We start from the raw sequence: 25,967 nt of genomic DNA, 5'->3' as shown, positions 1-25,967 counted from the left end.
ACTAAATCTAGACCTCAGCAGATGTTTACATGCCAACCCTGAGAATTTACAACAGATGCATAATTTACTCAGGTCAGTCTGTCCTCTTTGACATATAGCATTCGAACAAGTCTATAATCGAAAATCAATAGTAAGATAAAAAGCCACGGGAACTGCAGGAAACATTGGCTTCTTTCTCCAAGATTGTTTCAAAAATCAAAATCATCCTTGTCAATTCCAAAGATCAACAGAAAGCATGCTGCAGATAATTACTTCAGCCCGCAGGACAAAAGATTGTTCATATTTCAGAGTTCCAGGGATGAGAATTGAGAAATATAATATGAAATGGTTATTATCGAGTCTAGCTCAGGGAGCTGCCAAAATTTTGGCCACTGGTTTTTCTAGTAGAAATATTTATGTAGCTTCACATACATTAGACATAACCATTAGTTTATGTTCAGAGTAAAATGCAGTTAACTTGATAGTAAAAATGGAAACCTGGAAATTCCTTGTAACTCAAGACTGGAAAAGAAAATCTGCAAGAATTGATTAAGAAAATGAGTTATTTCAAGTATAATACTGCTCATGCTAACCGAAATGATTGAGTCATCATGGATCACGCGTTTTCATTCTTTTAATAGATAGAGGGTTTTGCTAACGAGAGCACTAAAGATACATGCACTTACTATTAAAACCAAATAATCGGGTACATTTCTTCTTGTTTGGGGTATTTAGTGATCCAAAAGATATAATAATTTTTTTCTTCGTTACAGATTTTTGATAGACAATCAGAGGTATTTTGAACATTTAAGTAGATTTGATATGTCAAATCGACTTGATATATTCAGTGTCATATTAGTTCGAACATATCATTATTGTCCCTCGTTAATCTCCTATTTTTTATTTATAAATATAGAAATCCAAATTTTATCATCTCAAGTTTTATTTAGCTTCAATCTTTTATTCTTCTTTTCTTTCAACTTCTTTCATTTTGATCTTTGATTTACGTATCAAAGTATAAACATAAGAAACACTTCTTGCATTTACACTTAATTGCTCTCTTTCCCTTTTTATCATTTTAAGAATATCCTCACATCAAAACTCAACATCAACATTCAACACTTCTCTATAAATTTTTTTTATGATACATATTAGGCCCTAACCCAAACCCAAAGATAAGAAAAAAAATTACAAACGTTAATATTTAAATTTTAAAATATATTAAATATTATTTTTTAAAAATAATTATATAAATCAATTAAATTAAACTTCGTATTTTTTCTTCACTATAATTTGATTTCTAATCCAATCCTATCTTCAACAATCTGAAAAAAGGGTCATAGACTCACAGTCCCTGATTATCCGACCATCTCCCTAAGCAACATGGCAACATGGGTGCTGCTAATTGCTAGCTTGCCAAAAAGTAAGCACATGAAGGGGAATAAACGAAAGCTGGCCATTGACTTGTCTTCAGAATTGCAGCGCCAAGGCATGATTCAAGGGGTGCTGTTTTTCCTCCAAAGGACACAACCAGACACCAGCTCATAGACAGATCAGACAGCTGCAGGCACAAATGTTTGCTAAAGAAATGTCTAGTTGTTATTACAATGGCTAACAGTACGTTCTACTTGTCTCTTCTGGATGGAGCATTTCCGTCAACACTTCACTAAATCAATCAATCATTGGGAATCTCCAATTATATAATAAGGTAAGCAATTAAGCAAAACAACTTGCAGAAGATGAAACTATCCCAAAATAGTATATAAAAAAATCTTCTACCATTTGGCAAACAGTGCCTAGTCCGGCAAGGTCAAAAATGGAAGTAAACTCTTTTTTCTTCCTGCTGAGCCCGTCAGTTTCCTCACGTTTAACAGTGACAATCTTTAAACAATTGTTATGGGGTGATGGTAGGGATGATATCGGGTTGGGTTCGGAGCGGGTTTTACTCGTCCCGAATCCGATCCGATTTTATGTTCATCAAATTCGATCTCGATCTGATCCGAATTATTTTAATACTCGAACTCGATCCGATCCGATAATATATAAATCATACCCGATTCGATCTGATCCGAATTAATAAAATATTATTTTTTAAATATAAAATATTATTTTTTAAAATATAAAATATTATTTTTTAAATATAAATATTTAAAAATATCATTATATAAATATATATATAATTAATTAATTAATTAAAAATAATTTTTTAATAATATCGGATCGGGTAGGGTCGGATTTTAGGCATACCCGAACCCGACCCGATCTCGACTATTACCTAAATTTACCCGACCCGACCCCAACCCGAAACCCGAAATTAAAAAAAAAACCCGACCCTATAAGGTCGGGTCGGGCCGAAACCTGTCGGGGACGGGCTTGATTACCGTCCCTAGGTGATGGGGATTTTCTTTTTTTTTTTTTTACTTCGTTTATGGGATTCGAGCGAACAAACTTACGTGACGTTTTTTTAAGTGAATTTTGTGAAGTTTATTTTTAAAAATAATTTAATAAAAATTTAGATTGATAAATTAATAAAATTTAATATAAAAATTAATAATATGTTAAAAAATTAAAAATATTATTTATAATTTAAATTTGATCAATACTTATTTAAGCGATAAAAATTTTATTAATTTTTTTATTAAAAATATTTATATAAAAATATATATCTAAATTTATTAAATTTTTTTTAAAATTTTACACACTTAATTCATGTAACAATATCTTTCAATTTATCAATTTTAATTTTTAATTTAATTATTTTTAATAAAAAACTTCACAATTTTTATTTAAAAAACTTGATTTAAGTCTTTTTCAATTCAAGTAGCTAAACTAAAGTACAAATATTGGAGGGTTGGTGGATTAGTTGACTCTAACTCTGCATCTTTTTGCTTAATTAACTATGTTGACTAATAGTTTCAAGTAAAGGTGTAAATGATATATTAGTATTCGTAAGTTACTCGGATTCGATTCGAAAAAAATTCGAATTCGGTTTGATTATTGTCGAGTCGAGCTCGAGTTCGAATAGCTCGATTTATTGATCGAGCCGAATTCGAGTATTTTTATAGCTGACTCAAGTAGCTCGCGAGCTTAATCGAACTTTTATATTTAAATATATTTTTATTATTTTAATTAATAAAATATTTCGAGTTCGAGTTCGAGCATGAATAATCGAACTCTTGTCGAGTATACGAATCGAGCTTATTTTTACATATTAATCGAGCTTAATCGAGCGAGCTCGAGTAACTCGAATTCGATTACGAATCGAGCTCAAGCTTGAAAAATAAAATTCGATCAAGCTCGAGTCGAGTATTGAACCCTGAATTGTGAGTCGAGCTCGAGTTCGAGCTTCTCACTATTCGGCTCGGCTCGGCTCATTTACAGCCTTAGGTTCAAGGGTATCAATTTTCTAATAATTAGTTATTAAAGGGTCACTTGCAATATTTCTACATCATTGAAATACGGTGTCGTTTATTGGTAGAATATTGACTTTTTTTTTTTAATTAGAATATTGATTCTTAATTTTAATAATCAAAATTAATTCTTGAAAATATTAATTTAAAAAAAAAATCATGGGATGTTAGGATTACCTCTCGTTCTGTAATCCAGGATTAGATGGATCAAAAGAATTTGGTTCACTCTTACATTACATTCTTTAAATTAAAAAAAAAAAAAAAAGATCACCTTTTTGATGTTAGATGAAATGAAAAGGGTAGATCGGTGATTAATAACTCTTAAATAAATAAATAGATATGATAATTTAAAATATAATATAATGACATGATATAAATATTATAAAAAAATAAAATAAAATAAACATAATTTAAAATTTTAATAAAAATAAATATATATTTTTTTGTATTTTCTATTAAAGTGATATTATTCACATCCAATAAATATTAAATTTTCTAAAATTTTACATTCAAGTTTAAATTACATATTTATCATAATATCAAAATTATGATTTTTTTATTTATTTTTTTAAATATGTCACGTGATAGGTTTCTTTTATATCCGTTTATACATAATAAGGACATGTTAAATAGTATATCACCTACACATGATAGAAGTTTGTTAAAATAGTATATTTTTTTATCTCTGCATACACGCGATTGAGCTTATTAAAGTGATATCATCTCATATCTAATAAATATTCAATTTCTTATAATCTTATATTCAAATTAGGTATCTTTACTTATCTATGGGAATATATTAAAGTGATGTCTTCTTTCCTATCCATCTACACGTAATGAAGGTTTGTCAAAATGATTTATACATAATAGGGACTTGTTAAAATAGTGTTATTTTATATCTAATAAATATTTAATTTTTGATAATTTTATTTTTAAATTAGATCTCTTTACTTATAAGTAATTAATTTTAAATTAAATATTTAATATTTTTTATATCAATATAAATTATAATAAATAATTTTATATAAATTATTAATATTTTATATAACAGGAATTATTAGATCCCTAATTAAGTAGAATTAGGAGTTAATTACAAAAATATGAGCTGGCTCAAAGTGGGTGAGTACCAAGTGGGATATTATTATTGCAAAGGTCTATGGGGTAGTCAGACTTTACAGCCTTCCTTTTTGGTGGGTTTTCCATTACTACATGAAGCTAGAAAGCCACTGGCTACCGCTTATTTTTATTGTTTACAGCCCACAAAAGGCAGTTCAAGAATTAACGATGACAAACATAAAACCATAATTAAATTTTTTTTCCTTTTTTTTTTGGTAGGTACCATATATTTTATATAATAAAATTTTATAATTTGAGTAAAATACACCCAACTCTTTTAGTTTTAAATATAATTCAATTTAGATTTATTAATTTAAAAAATAAAATTTTACCTCAAAACTTTTTAATTAATAAAACATTAATTTTTTTGTCAGTTAATTTTATTAAAAGACTTATTAAAACATCAGTTTAGGTTTAAAAAATTAATATTCTCAAATGTTCACATAAAATAATTTTTTATAATAATATTTTTTTTCTTAATATATAAAAAATATATTAATAATATATAAACAAAATTTTAGGTGCAATATTTAAAAACAAAATTCATAATTATAATAAGAACATGTAACATATAATAAATAAATACTCAAAAAATAATTATTTTAGATTAATAATATTTATAATATTAATTTTTTTCTTAAAATATATAAAATATATTAATAATATATAAAAAAGATTTTTAGATGCAATATATAAAAACAAAATTCAAAATTATAATAAAAAAATTATAATAAGAACATGTAACATATAATAAAAAAATATTTGGTTAAAAAAATGTTATTTATAATTGTGAATTATAAAAAGTACAAATGTTATAATAAGAACATGTAATATATAATAAGCAAATACTCATATAAAATAATTATTTGTAATAATAATTTTTTAAAAATAAATAAAATATATTAATAATATATAAAAAAATTTTAGATGCAATATATAAAAATAAATTTTAAAATTATAATAAAAAAATGTTATAATAAGAATATGTAACATATAATAAGAAAAAATATTTGGTTGAAATGTGAACATGACGAACATTTTTTCGGTCACAATTGCAACCATTTCTGGTAGTGAGGTAAAATGATTTTTGAAGGAGTTAGAAAATGTGGTGACCAAAAATAAGCAACGGCTCAACAACATCTTTGAGAAATTATGATGAAGAGGTGGCCCATGAAAGAGAAAGTTTGGTGAAGCTTTTATGAAAGCCAACTGGAAATTAAATTTTCTATCTCCCAAAACAAAATAAAAATAAAATAAAATTAGGTTCAATTATGCTTTTGTTGTACCTTGGATCCATAAATCCTTTACATAATTGTGGGAAAACATGTACAAGTAGAACATTGATTACGTGCACGGCTGGGTTATCTGGTCCACGCTTTATGGGATTCTTAATGTATTTTTCAAATAAATCACAAATTTATTGATATTTATTGATTTAAATGATAAAAAATTTATTTTTTTAAATAAAATTTCGATTTCAAATCTCATTAATAAAAAAAATAAATTTAAAAGAATTTATTTTTTTTATCGAAATCCAACTCAATTCAATTTCAAATTAATTAAAATTTAAAGTGATTATCAGATACAAAAAATTAAGACAAAAAAAATAAATCTTAAACTTCAATAATTATCCATAATTTTTGGCGACAAATTTTATTTATTGCTATCTCAAGCTTTTTTTTTTATAATTCTCAAATAAAAAATGAAAATAAATCTATCTAAAATTAAGGTTTTGAACTTTTATTTTATTATAATTAAAATTTTGATGGTTTAAATTTTTTAATTTTTTGGTTAAAATCTCCTTAGTTATATGATATAAGTAATAAAAAATAATTGCTTAAATTTATATGGATGAGTTAGATGAAATATTTGAAAATTTACTATTTTAAAAATTTTTATAATTGAATCTTATTCATCAATTTTCAAAATTTAATTGGTACAATTATAATGAAATAAAAAGTTAATAGTTATAATTTCATATAATAAAACATCAAAAACTTGTTTTTATTTTTATTAAAATTCAAAGATTTATTTAGATATATTTTTTATAATTTTTTATCAAATTTTTATATATAAAAGTATTATTTAATTATTCTCATATTAAAATTAATATCTGATAAGTAAATTAATAGATTATCTGTCTTTTATATATAAGTTTTTTATGAATAAAAATGCATCATTCGTTTTGAATAATAAATTATTTTTTGTGATTATATCAAAAAAATAAAATTTTAATATAAATAAAAAAAATTTTGATTCGAAATTAAATTTTTGATTTTTTTTCAAACAATTTTAATTACTAAACTAAAAGTTTGAACATCCGTAATAGAATAAATATATATATATATATATATATATATATATATATATATAAATTGACTTTAGGACCACCATAACCAATTCAAGTCATTTTAAATGGCCGTCCAACGGTTCAAGAAAAATACCAAAAACCTCAAACCCAAAACGACAAATAGAAACTGCCACGGGTCACCATCCCACCAATCACGCGAAAACAACCGTTGAGGAAAAAAGTAAATATCCAACGGTCACAAATCGTTAGCCGGCGCCATTATTATTAGCGCGTTCCAGTCCCAACGTCTCTTGAATTTTCTTTTTCCCTAAGACCCGTTATCAACGGTCCAATTCTTTAATTCAAAAAAAAAAAAAAAAAACTAAAACGCGTTTTCAGCAACATTATAAATAGTAATTTAATGTAAACAATTATAAAAACCTTATGTTATAATAATTATATTAATGTCACGCGTTATTGCTTGTCTCTAAAAAGGGTGTGCTTCTCCTTCAAACTTCGCAACTGATTTTCCTCCAAATTTTCCTCCCAAATTTCCTTCCCACCATAGAATTTCGAGTTCTTTGTTTCGGAATTGGTGTTTTTTTGTTTTTGCCACTCAATGCCAACTGTTTTCTTGAGGATTTTCTTACTATACAATCTTGTTTTAGACTATTTGGTTCCTAAGAAACTCAAATCCTTCCTGCCCTCTCCCTGGATTAATCCTTCCCACACCACCGCCCTTGTTTCTGCCGGTGGTGAAACCAAAACATACGCCTCTAATCCATCTCCGGCACCGGCATTGGCATCGGCATCACCTCTCAAAAGAATGGAAGGGGCAGAGTTAAAAAGGGTATTCCAAATGTTTGACAAGAATGGAGATGGGAGGATTACAAAGGAAGAGTTGAATGACTCATTGGAGAACATGGGTATCTTTATCACTGATGGAGAGTTAACCCAAATGATTGAAAAGATCGATGCCAATGGCGATAACTGTGTTGATATTGATGAGTTTGGTGAGTTGTACCAATCCATTATGGATGATAAGGATGGAGAGGAAGATATGAAAGATGCTTTCGATGTTTTTGATCAAAATGGAGATGGTTACATTTCTGTTGATGAGTTGAGGTCTGTTTTGGTTTCACTTGGGCTTAAACAAGGGAAAACTGTCGAGGATTGCAAGAGGATGATAAAAAAGGTTGATGTGGATGGTGATGGTAGGGTTAATTTCATGGAATTCAAACAAATGATGAAAGGAGGTGATTTTAGTGCCCTGACTTAATTTGCAAGGCAAGGTTCTATTAAGGGTTTGTAGATCATTTTGAACAAATCAAGACGATCTCCAGCTTCGCCTTGTGGCTGCATTGCATTAGTTTAACATAGTGTGTATGTGTATGCACGCGTACGTGTGGATACTACCAATCAATCGCTGCCAATTGTCACACGTATGTCATGGCATGAAAATCAATGGTATCACTAACTTGGAGAAGTGAGGGGGAAAGAGGGTGCAATGGGAGAGTTGGGAACAAATTTTATCACCAAAGACGAAAAACAACAGTTTGTGTTTTTGTTGTTGGGTTTTTCCATTTTGTTTGATTTTTCCAGGCTTGTAAGATTGGTTTGGGATAGGTGGTGTTATTGTTTCAGTCTCTGATATTTCCCCATTGTCATCATTTTCTTAATGTGTGTCAATCTTTTTTCTCTTCTTTCCCAGTGTATACTGATATATGATTTGTTTGCTTAAATGATCAGGAGAAGAAATTTTTGTTATTCATTTTTTGTTAGTTGATGATGCAGAGTTGCTAGAGATAGGGCTTGAGCAAATTTTTCCCTTTTTTTTTTTCTCTCACATTAGACTCTGACCCAACATTGAGAATCCCAGACTGGTTCCATTAAAATTTTTGCAATCAATTCTGAATTCCAGGTCAAATTCTAAAAGAGGAAAGAAAACATGTTCAAACTTTTGACCTATAAAAAAAATTCTAATATGACAAAGTCAAAGTAGCTTATTTCCATCTTGTGGGGTACATTCAGCTTTGATGTGCAATTCCAATGACAGTCTTCTACGCCTTGTTCAAATAAAATTGGTCCAACACCTGACAATTTTAAATACAAAATATATTAAGAAGATAAAAAATATATATATGTAATTTAATATTTTAGTAAAAATTGTTTATAAATTTGATAAAAATAAAAATTATGTTTCTTATTTGATGTGTTAGTATGAATTTTAATACGATAATTTTTAATTTTCATTTTTACACGTATTTTATACAAATTAAATATGACATAAATATATAGATTGTCCGTTAATTTAAGAACCGTTAGTAAATATTAAAGAAAACCATGCATCCATGTTTAAGAGTTTTTTCTTAACCATAACAAAATTCTGGTTTACCTGTTCCTGATCAAAACTACAAAAACTTTTTGATAAAAGTAAGCAGTGAAAGGTCAAATTAAAAAAATGAACAGATGAAGGGTAACCTTCAGAACAAGCAAAGTTTGAGCAAAAAAGAAAATATATTAAATTTCAAGAATACCTGACCTCACCAGAACTTATAATAGTTCGTCTTCAATGCAATGTCTGCTAAATTAGACAAATTTCTATTAGGATACTGGGAGTCTGGGGAGCAATGGTGTGTGAAACTGCAGCAAAAAAGGAGGATTTCAAGAAATCAACATGTCAACAGTCAATCTACATCTTCACTGGCGAGCTGAATGCTTTAGGGCAGGGCATGCGCACAACCAAAGCAGAGGAGGGAGAAAGAAGCAGGGGGTAACAGGGTATGCAGTTTTGATCTGATAGAACACCACTTGTCTTCGATTTAGGGAAATTAACATGTTACAATCATGTTCATCATCTTCACTTGTTTGAATAGAACTGAACTCATTGAGGGGGGAATACCAAAGATGCAGTGTTATGCTAATGAACAACAACAACATCAGCCTCAGACCATTTAGAATGTCAAACCCAAGGAGTGAAATTAGCAGTATCCTATTGTTACAAAATTAGTTCTAGTTATAGCCCATCTTATGAAAAAATTGCAGGCAATCGTGGCTAGTTACACATCAAGTTCAACCATTTTCAGGCTGCCAACAATGTCTTCAACTCTTATTGACATGAATTCGACATGTTCTTCGATATCTTTAAGAATCATCACTAGTTGTTGTGGAAACGCTGCAGACTGTTCTTTTTCACGCTGTAATTCATTTTATAGATCCTGAATTTTCTTATCCTTCTCTTCCTGCAAAAGCATCAACCTAAGTATTTTATAGTTAAGGAGCAAAATAAGTGGCTAACAAGAAACAAAAGCATCTTAGGATCATGTAAGTAGTATTCTTACTTCTATGACTATCAGTTTCGAATGAGTTCACATAATGAGCTAATAAACAAATCTGACTAAGCTCATAAACAAATCTTAGAGAGCTGCATATAAACTTTCTTAATAAGCCTAGCAACCTAGCATTTAAACACGGATATCTATTAAATAAGTTTAAAAATTTTGCTTGAACCTGTTTATTTAGTTAAATGAATGAGCTTAACCAGCTCAAATCAAATGTTGCTAGCGCATTCGGGTCGTCAACATCACTTCTTCATCACTGAATGTATAGCGAACATTAGACTTTCTTTGAATATTCTTTTGGGTGGGGGGAGGAAGATGGGGTAGGTTGTGCAAAAGATTTGCAAAGAGTTTCAGGTTAGACATCCAGATTCCTTTTAGAAATGCCATCAAAGCCCAAAGTTGCAGAAAAAACTAAATTATGTAATTCAACAACAAATTATTACTAAGAGGTCTCTACAACTTCTTCACCAGGACCTACCCCATAGGCTAGAGCAGCTAAGGGCGATTGCACTGTCAACTGCAATAAGAGCCTGTAAAGTGTGAGCAAAAGCCTAATTTAGTACTACCCTGCTGGTGTAAAACTGTGCAAGTAACTACAACAAAACCTAGGCAAGTTGCCAAACATGACATTTCCACAGGTTCTTTCTTCTTTCAATTCTTATATGAACTTCGACACAATTGTTTGGACCATAATGTAATGCAAAAACAACAATGGGAAAAGATGGAGATTCAACACAGGACTAGCATACAGGCAACATTCGGGGAATCTTTTATACAGTTTGCATACTTCCCTTGGTACTGCTCAATGCATATGAACATAAAAAACCCTTTTCTAGACAAACAATATAGGTCTCTAGATCTTCTCCCCATCTGCCATTACATAGCTAAAATGACCACCATTGGAATGCAACCTCTTACAATAATGCCTAGGTACACAAACCTTATTATAAGAACCTGCATGTACAAGAACCATTGACAAAGAGTTATTCACAAAATTCTTGAGAGGCACATGGAGTTCCTTAGCAGCATAAGCTTTCCAAGAAAAAGAGGTTTCGAAGGAAAGAAGATTCAGGCATCAGCAAAAACAATAAACAGAAGGGGCCCGTCAATCACCAAGTCAATCAATTAGTTGAGGATGTTATTTCTGAAATCTGCTTCAGGGAGTTCATGAGTAATTATAACACGTACTGATGCTTTGAAATATCAATTCCAAATCAGACGGCTCTGCAAGTATGTAATTTAGTTCCACACCAAGATCTAAATCCTAATTATGATAATAATGAGTTAAATCAACTCAGCAGACCACTTCAAGTATCAGCAACTCACTTCGCTGAGCATATTAATAGTTGGCAGCTCCCCAGGAGATTTGCAATGTGCCAGTAGCTTGTGGTTGTGCTCTCCTACAAATTTGGTAACAACCCATTTACCTCCATCCCTGGCAGCCAACCTTATCATTGCTTTGCACCATTCTCTTGTAACTGGCCTTTGAGGAAGAACCCTGTTTCTATGTGTTTGCTTTGGTGCTCGAAAACCTTCTCTAGAACAAACAAAATCCCGTCTAATTATAGCCATGTTCTTTAGCGAGTGTCGAATTCAATTTGATCGTATAGTAAAACCAGTGTGCTTGGCATACTCAAAATAAAAATCCCATGCATCATTTAGGGATTGAAAAGTCATCCCAGTGTATGGCTCCAAAGTCCCTAAATCCAAAGCATCGCCTGATTGTTCTAACGAAATGAACTCATCATTCATTAAATTATGTCCCTTCAACAGTTCTTGTTCCATCCCTTCATGCTCAGCAATGTTAACAGAAGTTTCATCCTCTGAGCTTTTAGCACTATCTGAAAATACATGTGGACCAGCAGTCCCTGCCATTATTCCTGCAAATGTAAAAGCTAGTAACAAATTCCTGCTTTTATGATCTTTGAACTGCGTTCTTTTTTTGTCTTGGAAGTAACTTTGGAGTTTCTGTTTTCAGGGACAGTTTTTTTGAGAAAGAGAGAGATTTAGACGCATAATGGTTCAAATCTGACGATTAACGTATAGTCGTAGTTGTAGACATGGATTCGGAACATTCTACAAAGTTTTTAACAAGCTCAAACCGAATCTGCAGATTATTATCTCTCCTTTTGTATAAAATATATAATATGCTCACTCAATTAAATTATGGTTGAACTTTTTTAATTTTGCTTCTGACATTTATTAAATCTGAAATTTAAATATGAATACCTATAACATTTTGTTTTATACTTGCGCCTTTTTTGTACTAGAAAAAAATTTCACTGAAAATCAGAGTTGTTTCGGTTCATGTTCTTTAGATTTAGTGATTCGTATATTCATATTGTGTAAAATATTAAAATTTATGTATTCATATTATGTTTTACATAAAAATTACGTATTATAATTCTATCAATACGAAAATATAAAATATAATTTTTTTTTGTTTTATTAAACTTATAGATATTTTATTGCTATAATTTTAAAGTATATTGATTTTTTATTTTATTTTTATATCGTATTCATATTTTATACGTATCGTATTTTAAATTGTTAGATCTTGTCACTACTCCCCTTTCCATTTGGCTTCAAAAATTAAATGCTTCATGTCACAAGCAAGGTTTTAAATAGCACCCGTAACATAATATAATAACCGTTATTTAGCAATAGTGCAACTTATCATTTTCGTTATTCATTTGCGATGGGATATGATTGGTAATTATACCTATAATGTTTGTTTTATGACCGTAAATAATGACATAACAAAAAAAAATTGTAACAAGATGTTAAAATCGTTATTTACATTTTTCATTCATCAAATAAAATGAAAACACATACCAAAACGATAAGAAAATCATGCCCCCAAGTCCAAACTATTTGATTAAATTTAAACCTCAATAAAGATTTAATAAAAGAATCAACTTTCAAACCACCAAACCCATTTCATCAAGGTATGGGATCCTTTAATTTAGCAACTTAAGAATTATATGATCCCATAAAGCAATTGCAAACAGTTCCAAATCAATCCACTAAAAAAAGGAGAGAGTTGAAATTGCTTGAAGAAAAGACAAGAGAAAGGTTGGATAGAGTCATAGGTGACTCTATTTTGGAATAAAAAGCAAAGTGAACAAAGACAAGAAGACAAGAAGAGGTTGATGTCATATATAAATTGATTTTTATTTTTTATTTGGTCATCTCTTTCTTTTACTTTTTGGAAAATAGGTATTTGAATTTTTTTTATGATTTGGATAAAAATTTAATAGAGTTGTTAGTTTTTAAATAGTTAATTTAATTTTTAATTATCTAAAAAATAATTTATGATAAAATTTTAATATTATTAATTATATTTAGTATTAATTTTTTTATACCTAATATTTTTAGATAAAAAATTTTAAAACAAAAGCAAATAATGATGGGAAATAAGTTTTTTGGAATGTTTTGAAGATTTTAGATGAAAATTTTGAAAGAAAATGAGAGATGATATGTACAAGTGATTTTACATGTATCTATTTCACAGAATTAGATTTTAATCTATTTTACCTTAATAATTGTACTTAAAAATATTTAAATGTCCATTATTATTCTTTCTAATAAGATTAATTTATAATATTAATTTCATAATGATAATTTGTCATCAATGATATGCATTTATAGCATTTATATTGACAAAATTCATGGATATATTAATGATCAACATTTTAGATATGTATATTGATTTATGACTCAAAACTAAAAAAATTAAAATATTTATTTTAATATATACATTAAAGAATTAAAAAATTAAAAAATTATTTTAAATATAATGAGCATGTTTATAATTATTATTATTTATTTCATTTTATGGTAAGTTGTTCAAAATTAAAAAAAAAATTCACTATCGCTAAAAGCGTGACTACCGTTATTTTATCCGGTATCTCTACAACTGTAATAAACGTGTCACGATAAAAAATACAACCATAACCGTAATTTAAATCTCAAGTGCTATCATAGTTACTTGTTTCTTTTCTTTTGTTACACCTTATAATATATCATTTCAGCAATTTATATTTCTTAATTGTTGTTATGATAATTTAATGAATTTATGCTTTAGGTCATGCTCAAAACAAAACTGCTAATTCTCTTGAATTCCCTTATCAATGAGGTTATGAAGGTTAATTTTCTACTCGCTTGTTGATTATACCATCTAACTTGTACTGACCTGTTTTTCCCTTGGCTTTATTTCTTATTATTATTTTTATTAATTCTTAGATTAGAAAAAGGATAAGAAAATTCAAATCTTACAGTTTCAAAAAAAAAATATATATATATATATAATTGCATGTATAAAGTTGGCAGTCGTTTCGACTCGACTCGATTTTATAAATTTTTTTTTTTAAATCAGATTTTGAATCGGATCGAGTAAAATAATAATAAAAAAACGTTGGAATTAGGTTTCGAGTTTTAAGTTAATTCAATCCGATTCGATTTTATATATATAAATTATTTTTTTATTTTTATTTATATATATTTATATATTTATATAATGTTATATTTATATTAAAAATAATATTTTATATTTTAAAAAATAATATTTTATTAATTTCGAGTTGAATCAAATCAAGTATAATTTATACGATATTGAATCAAATTAGATTTAAATTTTATGAATATAAAATCAAATTTAATTCGAAACGAATAAAAACTTACCTCGATCCAACCCGTTTATTATCCTTATGTATATATTTTATTATCAATTAGTATGGCCTCTACCATTTGTGTATACATACAAAATTGATTTTGTTTAATGAAGTTTAAATAAAACCTTTTGTAATTACATTAGTAAAAAGTTTTTACCGATTTGAAAAAATTTTAGATCTGTTCGTCAATTTGATTTAAAAAAATCAATAATTAAATTAATTAATTTTTATTTAATAAATAATTGAATTAATAAAAAAATTTTAAATAACCGATCAATAACCAAACCAATCAAAATAGATTAGGTTCGATTAAATATATGAATTTTTCATAATTTTTTTCTCTTATTATAAATAATTATTTAACTACAAATTTAATTTAATAAAACTTAAATGCAAATATCATTTAAACTAAATTATTAAAAAATTTAATAATTTCAATAATACTTTACAAAAAAAAAAAGACAAAAATACTTATCTCAATTTTTTTTACCTTTACTTACTAAAAAATCACTTAATTCGGTTAATTCGGTTAATTTGATTATTAATTTTAAAAACTGAAAATCTATCAAATTAATTAATTTAATTAATTCAAAAAATTAATTATAATAAAAATTAAATAAATTAAATCAAATCAATTAAATTCACTTAATTGATTTAATCGATTCAAACCGATTTTGCTCACCCCTACTTAAACCTATAGAAATCAAAATCAATTACTAATGGAGGTAAGTGTTGTTTGTTAGCTGTGAAAATGCTTTACTAATGAGCGATTAGTTTTCATCTTAACCAAAAGACGAACAAATGTTTTACTCTCTTGGTCAATAATAAATATAAATAAAAAAAATAAATGATTCAGAGAAAAAACAAGGAAAAATAAAGTTCTGCTTTATAAAATAAAATAAAATAAAATAAAATAAAGAAAACTCGCTTTATCTCTGTTCAAAGTATCAGCCAGGCTAAAACCAATATTAAGTGAAAAATAAGAAAAAAAAATCAAGTAAGTTCTTTCTTTAATTACTAATCTTTTTTTTTTTTTTGCAGTAACTGTTTCATGTTTATTGTTCTATTTTAGTTTCTTTGAATTCGATTTTGCGATTCATTTTTCTCCATCTTTTCTAATTGTTCCTGAAATTGTAATTTGGGTTTTTTTAATGGTTATGCCCCCTGTTTGATTCTCGAGAAAAACAAACGTTTTCGTCAAAATACCGGTGGAAAAAGATTAGCTTAGTTCAATGGAGTAATTGTTTGCTCATTAACTGTTTCGTTTTATATATATTTATGTGCTGCTAAATGTACATAAGCACAAGTTTGGTTCTGTGGAAAATGAAGAAAAGAAGAGGATATTGAACATTTCTAGCTTTTACACAAAAAAGAAATAAAAAAGAAACTAATTTTTAGTTAATTTAATTTTCTTTTACATTTTGCTTTTCTTTCCCCTGTTTCCAAGCAGCTAAAGCAAAACAATATTATGTTAAATTTTGCATTTTGCATATATGTGTATGTGTGCGCGTGATCCTATTCATGTGCTTTTGTGGGAACATCCAATCAATTTGGGGTTCTTATAGAATATGCATTGAAAATACAAAAATGCAGGGTTTCATTTCAGCATACTTTGCGATTGTGATCAATTTGAGTTGATAAACAACTGTGTTTGTAGATTGAGTTGTTATTATTACCCTTTTTTTCTGAAGTTTATGTTTATAGTGTCAAGTAACATTGTATGTTATACCCTATTTTTAAGCTACATAAAGGTATAAATAGTGCTATTCACTTGTGTTAATATTTGCAGATCAGTTACCTGGCATTGCCTAAATACCATAATAATACTAATGTATCATGATTGTTCGTGTTTGTGTTCGTGATTGTTGACATATGATAACTTGTTTTATTGGGGTTGGCAGTGGAGAAGGAGAACCTTTTTGAACATATTGTGATAACAGAAAGTTGTATTGAAGGTGAATCCGGTGTAAGTGAAGCTGACAGAAACAAAGAAGAAAAAGTTCTAACTACAGAAAGATGTGTTGAAGGTGAATCCAATGTACGTGAAGCTGACAAAAATAAAGGACAAAAAGTTTTAATTACTGAAAGTTGTATTGAAGGTGAATCTGGTATAAGCGAAGCTGGCAAAGACAAAGAAGAAAATGTTTTAATTACAGAAAGTTGTGCAGGAGATGAATCTGGGTTATGTGAACTTGACCTGAACCAAGAACCACATGAGGGTATGCTATTTGAATCTGTACAAGCTGCAAAAGCTTTCTATGATGAATATGCTAGACGGGTAGGATTTTTTACTCGAATTATTTCGTCTCGTAAGTCCGAGCTTGATGGATCAATAATCCATCGTCGACTTGCATGTAACAAAGAAGGTTTTAATCAGAACAGACAAAAGAGTACACGTGTTCGGATTCGAAAGCGTGAGAGTAAACGAGAAGGATGCATGGCAAGGATGAACGTGAAGAGAGAGAAACCCGGGAGATATGTTATCTCAAAATTTGTTAAGGAGCATAATCATCCTCTATTAATTACCTCAGGAAAGGATCAATCATATTCTGTAAGTTTCCTTATCGTTGGTTTTAAAGAATTAGGCTGATGTTTCTTATTATGCTGCTTTTACTACTGAAAATGATACTTATGACAAATATTTCATAACGTGTGATTGTTAGTTGTTACCCTTGCAATAGACAAAGCTCTGGTTAGCTGTAGTTGAGATTGTTACTTTTTAGATGGATTTATATATTTATTACGCGTGCAATTTTATTAGTGTTTAACTTAAATTGTTCAAAACTTTATAACATAACTTTATCAACTTGCAAAATTGTAAGTCTCAAAACTTTCTAATTCTTCCAGGAAGTTTTAGAGCATAAATTATGATTACTTATCCCCTAGTGTTTAGTGTGGAGAGTAGAAACTGGTTTCCCCTGCTTTACTCTCAGGTATTCTTACCATTGCTTCTTTCCTCCGTTAGTCATCATTGAAGCTGTCAAAGCTCTTGCAAGTCACTTCAACATGAATAATTTTGCTACAAGTCACCAAGAATAAGGAGCCTCTTTCTTTTTACCCTAGTTATTCTAAAGATATTACTTCTGCCTTGTATCAGTACTTGATTTAGTTTTATTGAACAATTGCCTTATAGATGATATTTATTGATAACTGTTTCTAAAATTTTAACTATTACCTATTTGGAAGGATTGGAATAACCAAAAAAGTATAAAATGTACTTTTGTTGTCAACTGGTGATTATATATTGATTGTTAACATTTCTGAAGTTCCCATGGCAGATCTGAAATTGCTTAGATTCTAGATTGATATGTTCTATCCACTTAATGGTTGCTGGATCTACATATTCCTTTGTCTGTATCTGTGTGTATGAGTTTGTTTGTAAGTTGATTCAATGTTATGACAACTACATAAAGCCACCTTTTTTTTTTTTTTGGATGCAACAGGATGACAAAGATAAGAAAATCCAGGAATTATCTTATGAGTTGGACCAGGCAAATGAAGAGTTAGTGGCTTGTCGGGAGCTACTATGTGCATTCATGACTGCTATTGAGGAACACACGAACCACCTGTCGAGAACAGTTGAGAGTGCAGTTCAAAATATCAGAGAGGTGGAATCTAGAGATCACAGTCATTATTTGTAGCATTCATGGTTTTCTTCCCTTGATAATCTATGAAAGGGTGAGTAAATTCTCACAACTAGATTATTTTTGTTGCAGATTGCTGGAGACTCGACACTATTCGATCTCCCAGGTTTTGTAAATTGGTTGTGGGCAGCTAATCTTTATGAATAATGAGAGAGGGTCATTAGATTTGATCTTAAGCATTTTGTCTCTTTTTCCTTTTTTTTTTTTTTTGGCCCTTGAGCTTTTCACTTTGTGCAATCAAGTCATGTTTTACCATTTCGAGAATAGTCCTTTGACTGTAACTTTACATATTGTCATTTGCAAAGATTAATGCTTTGCAATCTTTGCTTAACAAGACTTGTTTTCGAAAGATTAGAGATAAAAATGCCGTAGGAAAAAATTGCAATAAGATTGAACCTCGAGCTTAGTTTAGTTAGTTGGTAAAGTTATTCTTAACAAGTGGCATCCAATATATTTATGCTTAAATTTTTTTTTTTTTTAAATTATTTTTTGACAGTGAAATCTTGAAAATATGTTCAATTAAAATTAGAGTTTATATTTTAGTGTATTAATGCTATACATTGTGAACTACCTAATACTTCATAAAAAAATAAATTAATTTTTTTATGAAATGTCATTGTGTGATTTACATGTATAGCATCTATATCATGTTTGTGTATCATACATAGGTTCTTAAAATTAAGGATTTTAAAACAAAACTATAATCCTTATCAAATGTCATGTACATGCTACAAATAAAGTAAATTATCTTCATTGATCATATAACTTTTAAAAATTTTCTATTCATTAACTATTAAAAAAAATGTTTTGATAACAAATATTTATTAGTTGTTTTGGTTACTCAGATCTTCAGTTTTGTTGAAGCATCGAACGATTCTCATTGGCAACTTAAAAGAAGACCAATGATGCATCCCTCCTGGAGTAGAGATTGTCTCAGCCATGAGTAAACTTTATGACCCTCTGCTTCAATGGTTAATTTCAAGCCCACCCATCTCCTCCTGCGACCATTCTTTCTGATATGTTCCTTAGTTCTTGGGTTAATTCCCTGGCTTCCCTGCTCAATATCCAAAATCTAAGCTTCATTACTCTCAATGCATGGTCAATGTTTTCATGGATGTCACAATCCCTGAAGACTATGTCTGATGATCATTTTTACGCAGGGTTAAATCTTGGATGTGTAAAGGGTTGGGGTCTTTAATTGCCTTTAACATTCATGAAGTGGGTTATGGTTCTCAAGGGTCAAATTATGGATAAAGTGAGATGTTAAACCTTAAACTTCACCTAATAATCTAAAGGGTTTTTATTATGTTAATTCTTTCTTTTTTTTTTTTTTTTTGGTAAAAATTTTCTGTTAATTTCTATATATTTTTAAATTATTATTACAAGTATATAAAGACCATAATGGTTTTGCAAATATTATTTAACAAAAGAAGTGAGAATTCAAATCTTAAAATAGAAAATGAATAATAAAAATTAATTGTTATTGGCCATATTCAGCATCAAATTGCTTTAAGGAGAGAGATTTATAAAGAAATTAAGATTGAATCTAATTTATGATTTTGTTTTATTTATTTCATTTAAATTATAAAATAAATTATTAATTGCCAATATTAATAATTTCAATTCAAAATATTTATGTAACATTTTAAAATTAATTGTAAATTACAATGAGAAAAGATTTAAGTCTCTCCTAATGTAGTAGTAGTAATACCAAATGCGGAAATGCTAAAGCATTTCAATCCATATGCCTAGTCTTCAACCAAATGCTTCTGCTACTGCTTGGCAGATCTTCCAGGTTTTGTAAATTGGTTGTTGGCTGCTAATCTTTATGAAAAATGAGACAGGATCATTAGATTTGATCTTGTGCATTTTGCTCCTTTTTTTTTTTTTTTTTTTTGGCCTTTGAGGCTTGAGCTTTTCCTTTGTGCAATCAATTTCCCATGTTTTATCATGTCCAGGATGCTCCTTTGACTGTAATTTTATATATTGTCATTTGCAAAGATTAACTCTTTGCAATCTTTGCTTAACAAGACTTATTTTCGAAAGATTAGAGACCAAAAAAGTGTTGTGGGTGGAACTTGCAGCTGGATTCATTGCATTAGGCCAAAATGACTAGAAAATTACTTTAAAATACAACCATATAGAACAATAATATGGCATTACTAGTACAGTAAAAGACTGGAAAAATTATAATAGTAGTGCTTTGCAAGACTGCAACCTCCCTATGTGAATCAGCTTGCATGTTGGCTTAAAGTCACCCACCTTAAGCTGCTGTGAAAGAAGGAAAATGATCAAATACCCAAATTATAAAATTTACTCTAAAAATGGCCTAAATGGAGTTTCAAGTGAAAATTGCAATTGAGTTCATGCTTTTGGTTTGAGCATGTAAGATAACATTATTACCTGCTGATTCAATTGCATCTATCCTTGGCCTTTCTTTAAGTACTGATGCTGGAAGAAGCTTGTTTCTGATAGAAATAAGTTGTGCAGCAACATCACTCATGTTCATTCGCTTCTTTGGCAACTCGTTTGAACAAGTAACTCCAATTTCAAATATTGAATTCAAGCATCGAATGACTCTATCTTTGATCGTTTCTTCTCTAATTGCTTCTCCAAGAAGAATGGGATCTGTAATCTCCGCTACTCGTCCTGGCAAAGCTTCCTTGACAAAGTTATGAAGGTTCAAACCCTCTTTATACGTATCATCAGTGGGCCTCTTCCCTGTAAACATCTCCAATAGAATGATTCCATAGCTGTACACATCACCCTGAGTTGAAACCTCACTTCCCAAGCCATATTCTGCATTCATTCATTACAAACAAGTGAAATAATAACATTAAAAGAGATCTTACACAAACTTCCCTTCAACCGAGCTCTTATTATGATGAATTAAATCGGGCAATGTTCATATAGTTTTGTACTTATTACCTGGTGGAGCGTAACCTACAGTTCCTCTTAATCCAAGAGAGCTTGACTGGTTTGTTGAGTAATTTTGCATGTCAACTGATCTGAATTTCGCTAACCCGAAGTCACCAACATGACCAACCATTTCACCATCAAGTAGAACATTGCTTGGTTTGAGGTCACAATGAACAATTGGTGTTTCACAATGACAATGGAGATACTCTAATGCACAAGAAACATCAACTGCTATATTCAGTCTTTGGTGAAGATTTAAGTGCTTTTCTGCCATTTGGGTCCCGTGGCTGGACACGGATGGATGCAACCAATCCTCTAAGCTTCCATTAACCATGAATTCATAAATTAGAGCCTTGAAATCATTGCCATGGGAATCAACACTCGAACAGGCAGTTAAAACCTTGACAAGGTTTCGATGTCTGATATTCCTTAAAGCCTCACATTCAGCAACGAAACTCCTGGAAGCTCCTGTACGCGCAAGATTAAACACCTTGATGGCAACATCTATCCCATCGTGATTTTCAAGAGCCCCCTTATATACAGAACCAAAGCTACCTTCTCCTACCAAATTTGCTGACGATAAACCATCAGTAGCTTTTAGGATGCTTTGATATTATAAGTTTAAAGGCATGTTTTCAGTATACATTGATGTAGGCTGCTTTCTTTCCTTTCTAGACCAAAGAAGAAAGAGGAATGCTAAAGCTACTCCTAACAGCCCAAAAGAAACAGAAATTGCTAATTTAAGTGAATTGATCGATCTCTTCCTAGAGCTTTTCGAGTTACATTCGGGCAAATTGAAATCATGAGTGCCCCCACAAAGCTTATTGTTTCCATCAACGAATGTAGCACTTGCGTTTTTCAAAACACCTTCAATTGGTAACATGCCTTCAAAATTATTGTGGGAAAGATTCAAATATTGCAGTGACTTAAAACTGGATAAAAATTTTGGAATTTCACCTGAGAAATTGTTGCTCGAAATGTCTAACTTTATAAGAGCTCTCAATGAACTCAAAGATGAAGGAAACGACCCTTGGAAGTGATTGCCATCCATGAATAGTTGCTCTAACACCATACAACTACCGAGACTTCCTGGAATCTCACCTGATAACATGTTCTTAGAGATACGCAACACACCAAGATTTTTCAGATTTCCTACTTCAATGGGAAGAACACCAGTCAAATGGTTTGAAGACAAGTCCAATGCAATGGACAAGGATGAGAGACTGGCTACTTGGGGAGGTATGGAACCACTGAGGTTGTTATAAGAAAGATCCAATGTCAGCAAATTTTCACACTCACCAAGGCTTGAAGGAATGCTGCCTTGAAGATTGTTGTGACTTAAATTTAGGCTAATCAACATTTTTAGATTTCCAAAAGAAGATGGAATACCTTCGGAGAGAGAATTGTTTTGGGCCTTAAATTCCTGTAGCTGTTGAAGCCTCCCAATATCAAAGGGAATGGCGCCAGACAATTGATTGTTCCATATAGTAAGCGACTCCAAGTTGATAAGATTTCCAATAGTGGCTGGAATTGTTCCTGATATTTCATTGACATCGAGATTCAAATATAAGAGATCAGTCGACAAATTGCCTATGCACTCAGGTATTGACCCTCCGAAATTGTTTTCATTGATACTCAATCTCTGTAGCTGTCTTGCGTTAGTCAAAGAGCAGAGAAAGTTTAAGTCATTTGCTCCTCTGCTTCCTAGAAGGTTTCCATCAATGCCAAACCATTGTAGCTTGGTAAGCCTTTCAAATGAAGGCAAGCTCCCTACAACGAGGTTTACAACAATTTGAAGTGCTATGAGATTTGAGGCATTGGATATTGAAATAGGGAATGGTCCAGTGAGTAGGTTATTGCTAACAAGAAACTGTTCCAGATACGGCATATTAATACCTAAGTCCCAAGGAAGAGTACCTTCAAGATAATTATCGCCAATATCAAAAGTTCTGATATTAGACAAATTAAAAATGGAGGAAGGAACAGTACCCGAAAAATTGTTAAGCCCCACAGAAAAAAATGTGAGCCTTTTTAGTTGGCCAAGAGTTTCAGGGATCACTCCATCGAGTTTATTTGAAAGTAGAGAAAGTTTCACCAGAGATGATACGTTCCCTAACAAAGGTGAGATTCTTCCACTTAACTTGTTTCTTTCCAGGTTTAAAATGGCTAGGTTTGGCAAGCTGTAGAGCACACTGGGGATTTCACCACCAATTGAGTTTATGGCTAGATGTAATATTCTCAATCTACGTAAACGACCAATTTCTTGAGGAATTTCATGAATGAAACTATTATTGTTAAGGTTTAACACCCTCAGAAAGCTCAAGTTTCCAATATATGGTGATATATATCCCGTTAGATGTTGGGATTCCAGGACCAACCGGGTGACTCTCTGATGTCGACGACCGCAACTAACACCATACCACTGGCAGTAGTGGACGGTATTGTTCCACAAACGCATAACGCCGAGTTGATTGTTGGTGATCTTGGCCTTGAACTCAAGCAAAGCTTGCTGATCCTTCATATTTCCACCACCTTCAGAGGCTGCTAAACCAAGCAACCCAAGACTTTCCAAATTGAAGCATAAGAGGAGAACGACAACATGAATTGGAAAAAGTACTGACCAAGACATGATTTTCCAATGCAAGCCTGATGGCGAGACTGGCAACTAAATTGAAGTAATCAGGTTTGTTGGCTTTCAAGATTTTAATTTACGTGAACAATTCCAGCTGAGTTTTATAATGAAAAGCTGAGGACTCAAGAAAACATTATCAATGGGGTATTTAGTTGACATTGATAAGAAAAAAAAACAATGGGTACACTAAAACAGTTGAGACTTGATGGTTGAGGACCAATCATCCACCAAAAGACAAGTGAAGTGAAGAATGGACTTGACTGAAATCATATCAATTATTCACCAAAAGACAAGTGAAGTGAAGAAAGGGGCTTGACTGAAGTCATAGTGATCGCTAATGTCAATCTGAAATAATTTGGTGTTGACTCTTTGATGGAAATTTTGTTTGGTATTGCTAGACTTGAGTTGACTGCGGGGCTGCCGTTGCCAGACTTGAATTAGAGATATTTTCAAAATGCGTTTGACTTTTTTTTTTCCTCAAATGTTTTTGCCGATGTGATGAAGTTTTTTTTTTTTTTTTGAAATTGATTTCAATAAAAATACGTATAATCATATTGTATAATATTAAAAGATATATGATTATCTAATAAAATTTGATTACATGTAATTTTATATGAATAATTTATATTGTTAACACTTAAATTTTTTTTTAATTATAGTTATCTACCAAATAATATTATTATTTAAATTTTAAAAATAGTTCCAATCTTAAGAAAATATATTTATATAATTTTTTATATTAAATAATTTATAATCTTTATCCTTATTTAAATGAGATAATATTATTGAGATCATTCTAATGAAAAAATAAAAATAAAAATCTGATTTAGAATTAACCTAAAATTTTTTTATGTATAACACACACACATATATATATATATATATTCTTCATCTTGATTCTTGCATTTAAATTATGTAAATACATTGTAAAACAATTTTAAATTTTAAATTTTATTATTTATTTATTATTTATTATATGTTATGTAAAGTATAGATATATTTAATATTATCTTTTTTATATACTATTAGATTTGTATTACATGTTTTCAATATTTTTTATTTTAAATCAATTAATTTTTACTAAAAATAAATACCTACTTGAAATATATGTATTGTCATAATTTTCTCATAAACTGACAAGACCGAAGACTGACAAGACCAAATGTTTCATGTATTGTCATACATGAAACATTTGGTGTACATATTATAACCTTTTCGATCTCATTGAGAGTCTTCTTTTATATATAACTTACTCGCTTTTCTAGAACGCGTCCAAGGCCTTGATCTTGAAGTTTCTTTTTCCTCCAAAAGATACAACAGAACCGCATGACTGCGGCTAAAACTACCAAGAGTTGGGACTCGAATAACAGGAAGAGAATTATGGCCCTTCTATTACCTGGAAGTGAAGTAACAATTTGGCCATTCTTAACAATTTAGCTCATTTGATTCTAGAGGTAATTTTAGTTGCAGGTTACTTGTGTAGATACTGACGCGCTTGCATGTTCCTTGGGAGCAGCTAGATGCAAGCTTCAGACCTGGTGAGAGGTTAAGAGTCTGTGTCAATCCAGTAACTAAAGAAACAAGCAATCTTGATGAGGTGTTTATAGGAACAATTACCCTCGCTGTGACAAGGTAGCCGGTTGCCAATGTCTACAAATCAATCACAAAGACCAGCATGTAAGTTTAATGACAACATTGCCTAGTTAAATTTCTAGAGAATTTAAGCCATTCTGGTCATAGGCATGTGTTTATATAATTAAAGAAGCATTGGTTTCAAACTTTTTTAAAAGATTAAGTTTCCATCTAGAGAGCTCTGAACCTTTTCCATACAAGTCGCAGAATAGGATTGGGATATTACAGACAGCTTCATGCCTACATGCTTACATTGTAGATGGCGAAAGAGTTTTGTACAATCAAAGTTTCCTATCTTAAAACACATTTTTTCTAGAAATAGCTATGGTAA

General features: G+C 30.1%; 3 protein-coding genes and 2 pseudogenes across 5 annotated transcripts; 2 read left to right on the top strand and 3 right to left on the bottom strand.

Annotated features, from left to right (window-relative positions):
• Positions 1-7,236: 7,236 nt before the first annotated feature.
• LOC111307758 (calmodulin-like protein 3 pseudogene) lies at positions 7,237-8,566 on the top strand (annotated as a pseudogene). Its single transcript, XR_016332056.1, has one exon. The product of XR_016332056.1 is annotated as a calmodulin-like protein 3 pseudogene (transcript).
• Positions 8,567-9,167: 601 nt separating this feature from the next.
• On the bottom strand, positions 9,168-12,047 carry LOC149512486 (protein FAR1-RELATED SEQUENCE 2-like; annotated as a pseudogene).
• A 3,643-nt stretch (positions 12,048-15,690) lies between these two features.
• On the top strand, positions 15,691-19,765 carry LOC111307757 (uncharacterized). 2 transcript variants are annotated; one of them, XM_022905930.2, is made up of 4 exons: positions 15,691-15,806; positions 16,711-17,360; positions 18,253-18,487; positions 19,299-19,765. In XM_022905930.2, coding segments are annotated over exons 1-3 (849 nt in total). In that variant the 5' UTR covers positions 15,691-15,805; the 3' UTR covers positions 18,451-18,487; positions 19,299-19,765. The 2 variants fall into 2 exon arrangements, with proteins under 2 accessions (XP_022761665.2, XP_022761664.2); XM_022905929.2 differs by lacking the exon at positions 19,299-19,765 and adding an exon at positions 18,526-18,708 and having other exon boundaries at positions 18,253-18,417.
• A 486-nt stretch (positions 19,766-20,251) lies between these two features.
• On the bottom strand, positions 20,252-23,142 carry LOC149512485 (putative LRR receptor-like serine/threonine-protein kinase At3g47570). Its single transcript, XM_089751654.1, has 3 exons — positions 21,382-23,142; positions 20,857-21,252; positions 20,252-20,721 (listed from the first exon to the last, which is right to left on the bottom strand). Exons 1-3 carry the CDS (start codon positions 21,704-21,706, stop codon positions 20,717-20,719), a joined length of 726 nt encoding a protein of 241 aa, XP_089607780.1. The 5' UTR covers positions 21,707-23,142; the 3' UTR covers positions 20,252-20,716.
• LOC111307027 (uncharacterized) lies at positions 21,986-24,687 on the bottom strand. Its single transcript, XM_022905092.2, has one exon. It carries the CDS (start codon positions 23,999-24,001, stop codon positions 21,986-21,988), a length of 2,016 nt encoding a protein of 671 aa, XP_022760827.2. The 5' UTR covers positions 24,002-24,687.
• Between the last annotated feature and the right edge of the window lie 1,280 nt (positions 24,688-25,967).

This window comes from Durio zibethinus, chromosome 22 (assembly GCF_047325235.1).
Source record: "Durio zibethinus cultivar Kanyao isolate XHJ-2024 chromosome 22, ASM4732523v1, whole genome shotgun sequence".
In the NCBI taxonomy this organism is placed as follows: Eukaryota; Viridiplantae; Streptophyta; class Magnoliopsida; order Malvales; family Malvaceae; genus Durio; species Durio zibethinus.
This window is presented reverse-complemented; position numbering and strand designations above follow the sequence as displayed.

Bases quoted from the DNA above. Each gene is read 5' to 3' on its own strand.
- LOC111307757 (XM_022905929.2), top strand. The intron at 17,361-18,252 runs GTAAGTTTCCTT...TGGATGCAACAG, and splicing joins GAAAGGATCAATCATATTCT to GATGACAAAGATAAGAAAAT. The intron at 18,418-18,525 runs GTGGAATCTAGA...TTTTTGTTGCAG, and splicing joins CAGTTCAAAATATCAGAGAG to ATTGCTGGAGACTCGACACT.
- LOC149512485 (XM_089751654.1), bottom strand. From the start codon at position 21,706: ATGGTTAATGGAAGCTTAGAGGATTGGTTGCATCCATCCGTGTCCAGC. The intron at 21,253-21,381 runs GTAATAAGTACA...GAATGAATGCAG, and splicing joins TGTAGGTTACGCTCCACCAG to AATATGGCTTGGGAAGTGAG.
- LOC111307027 (XM_022905092.2), bottom strand. From the start codon at position 24,001: ATGTCTTGGTCAGTACTTTTTCCAATTCATGTTGTCGTTCTCCTCTTA.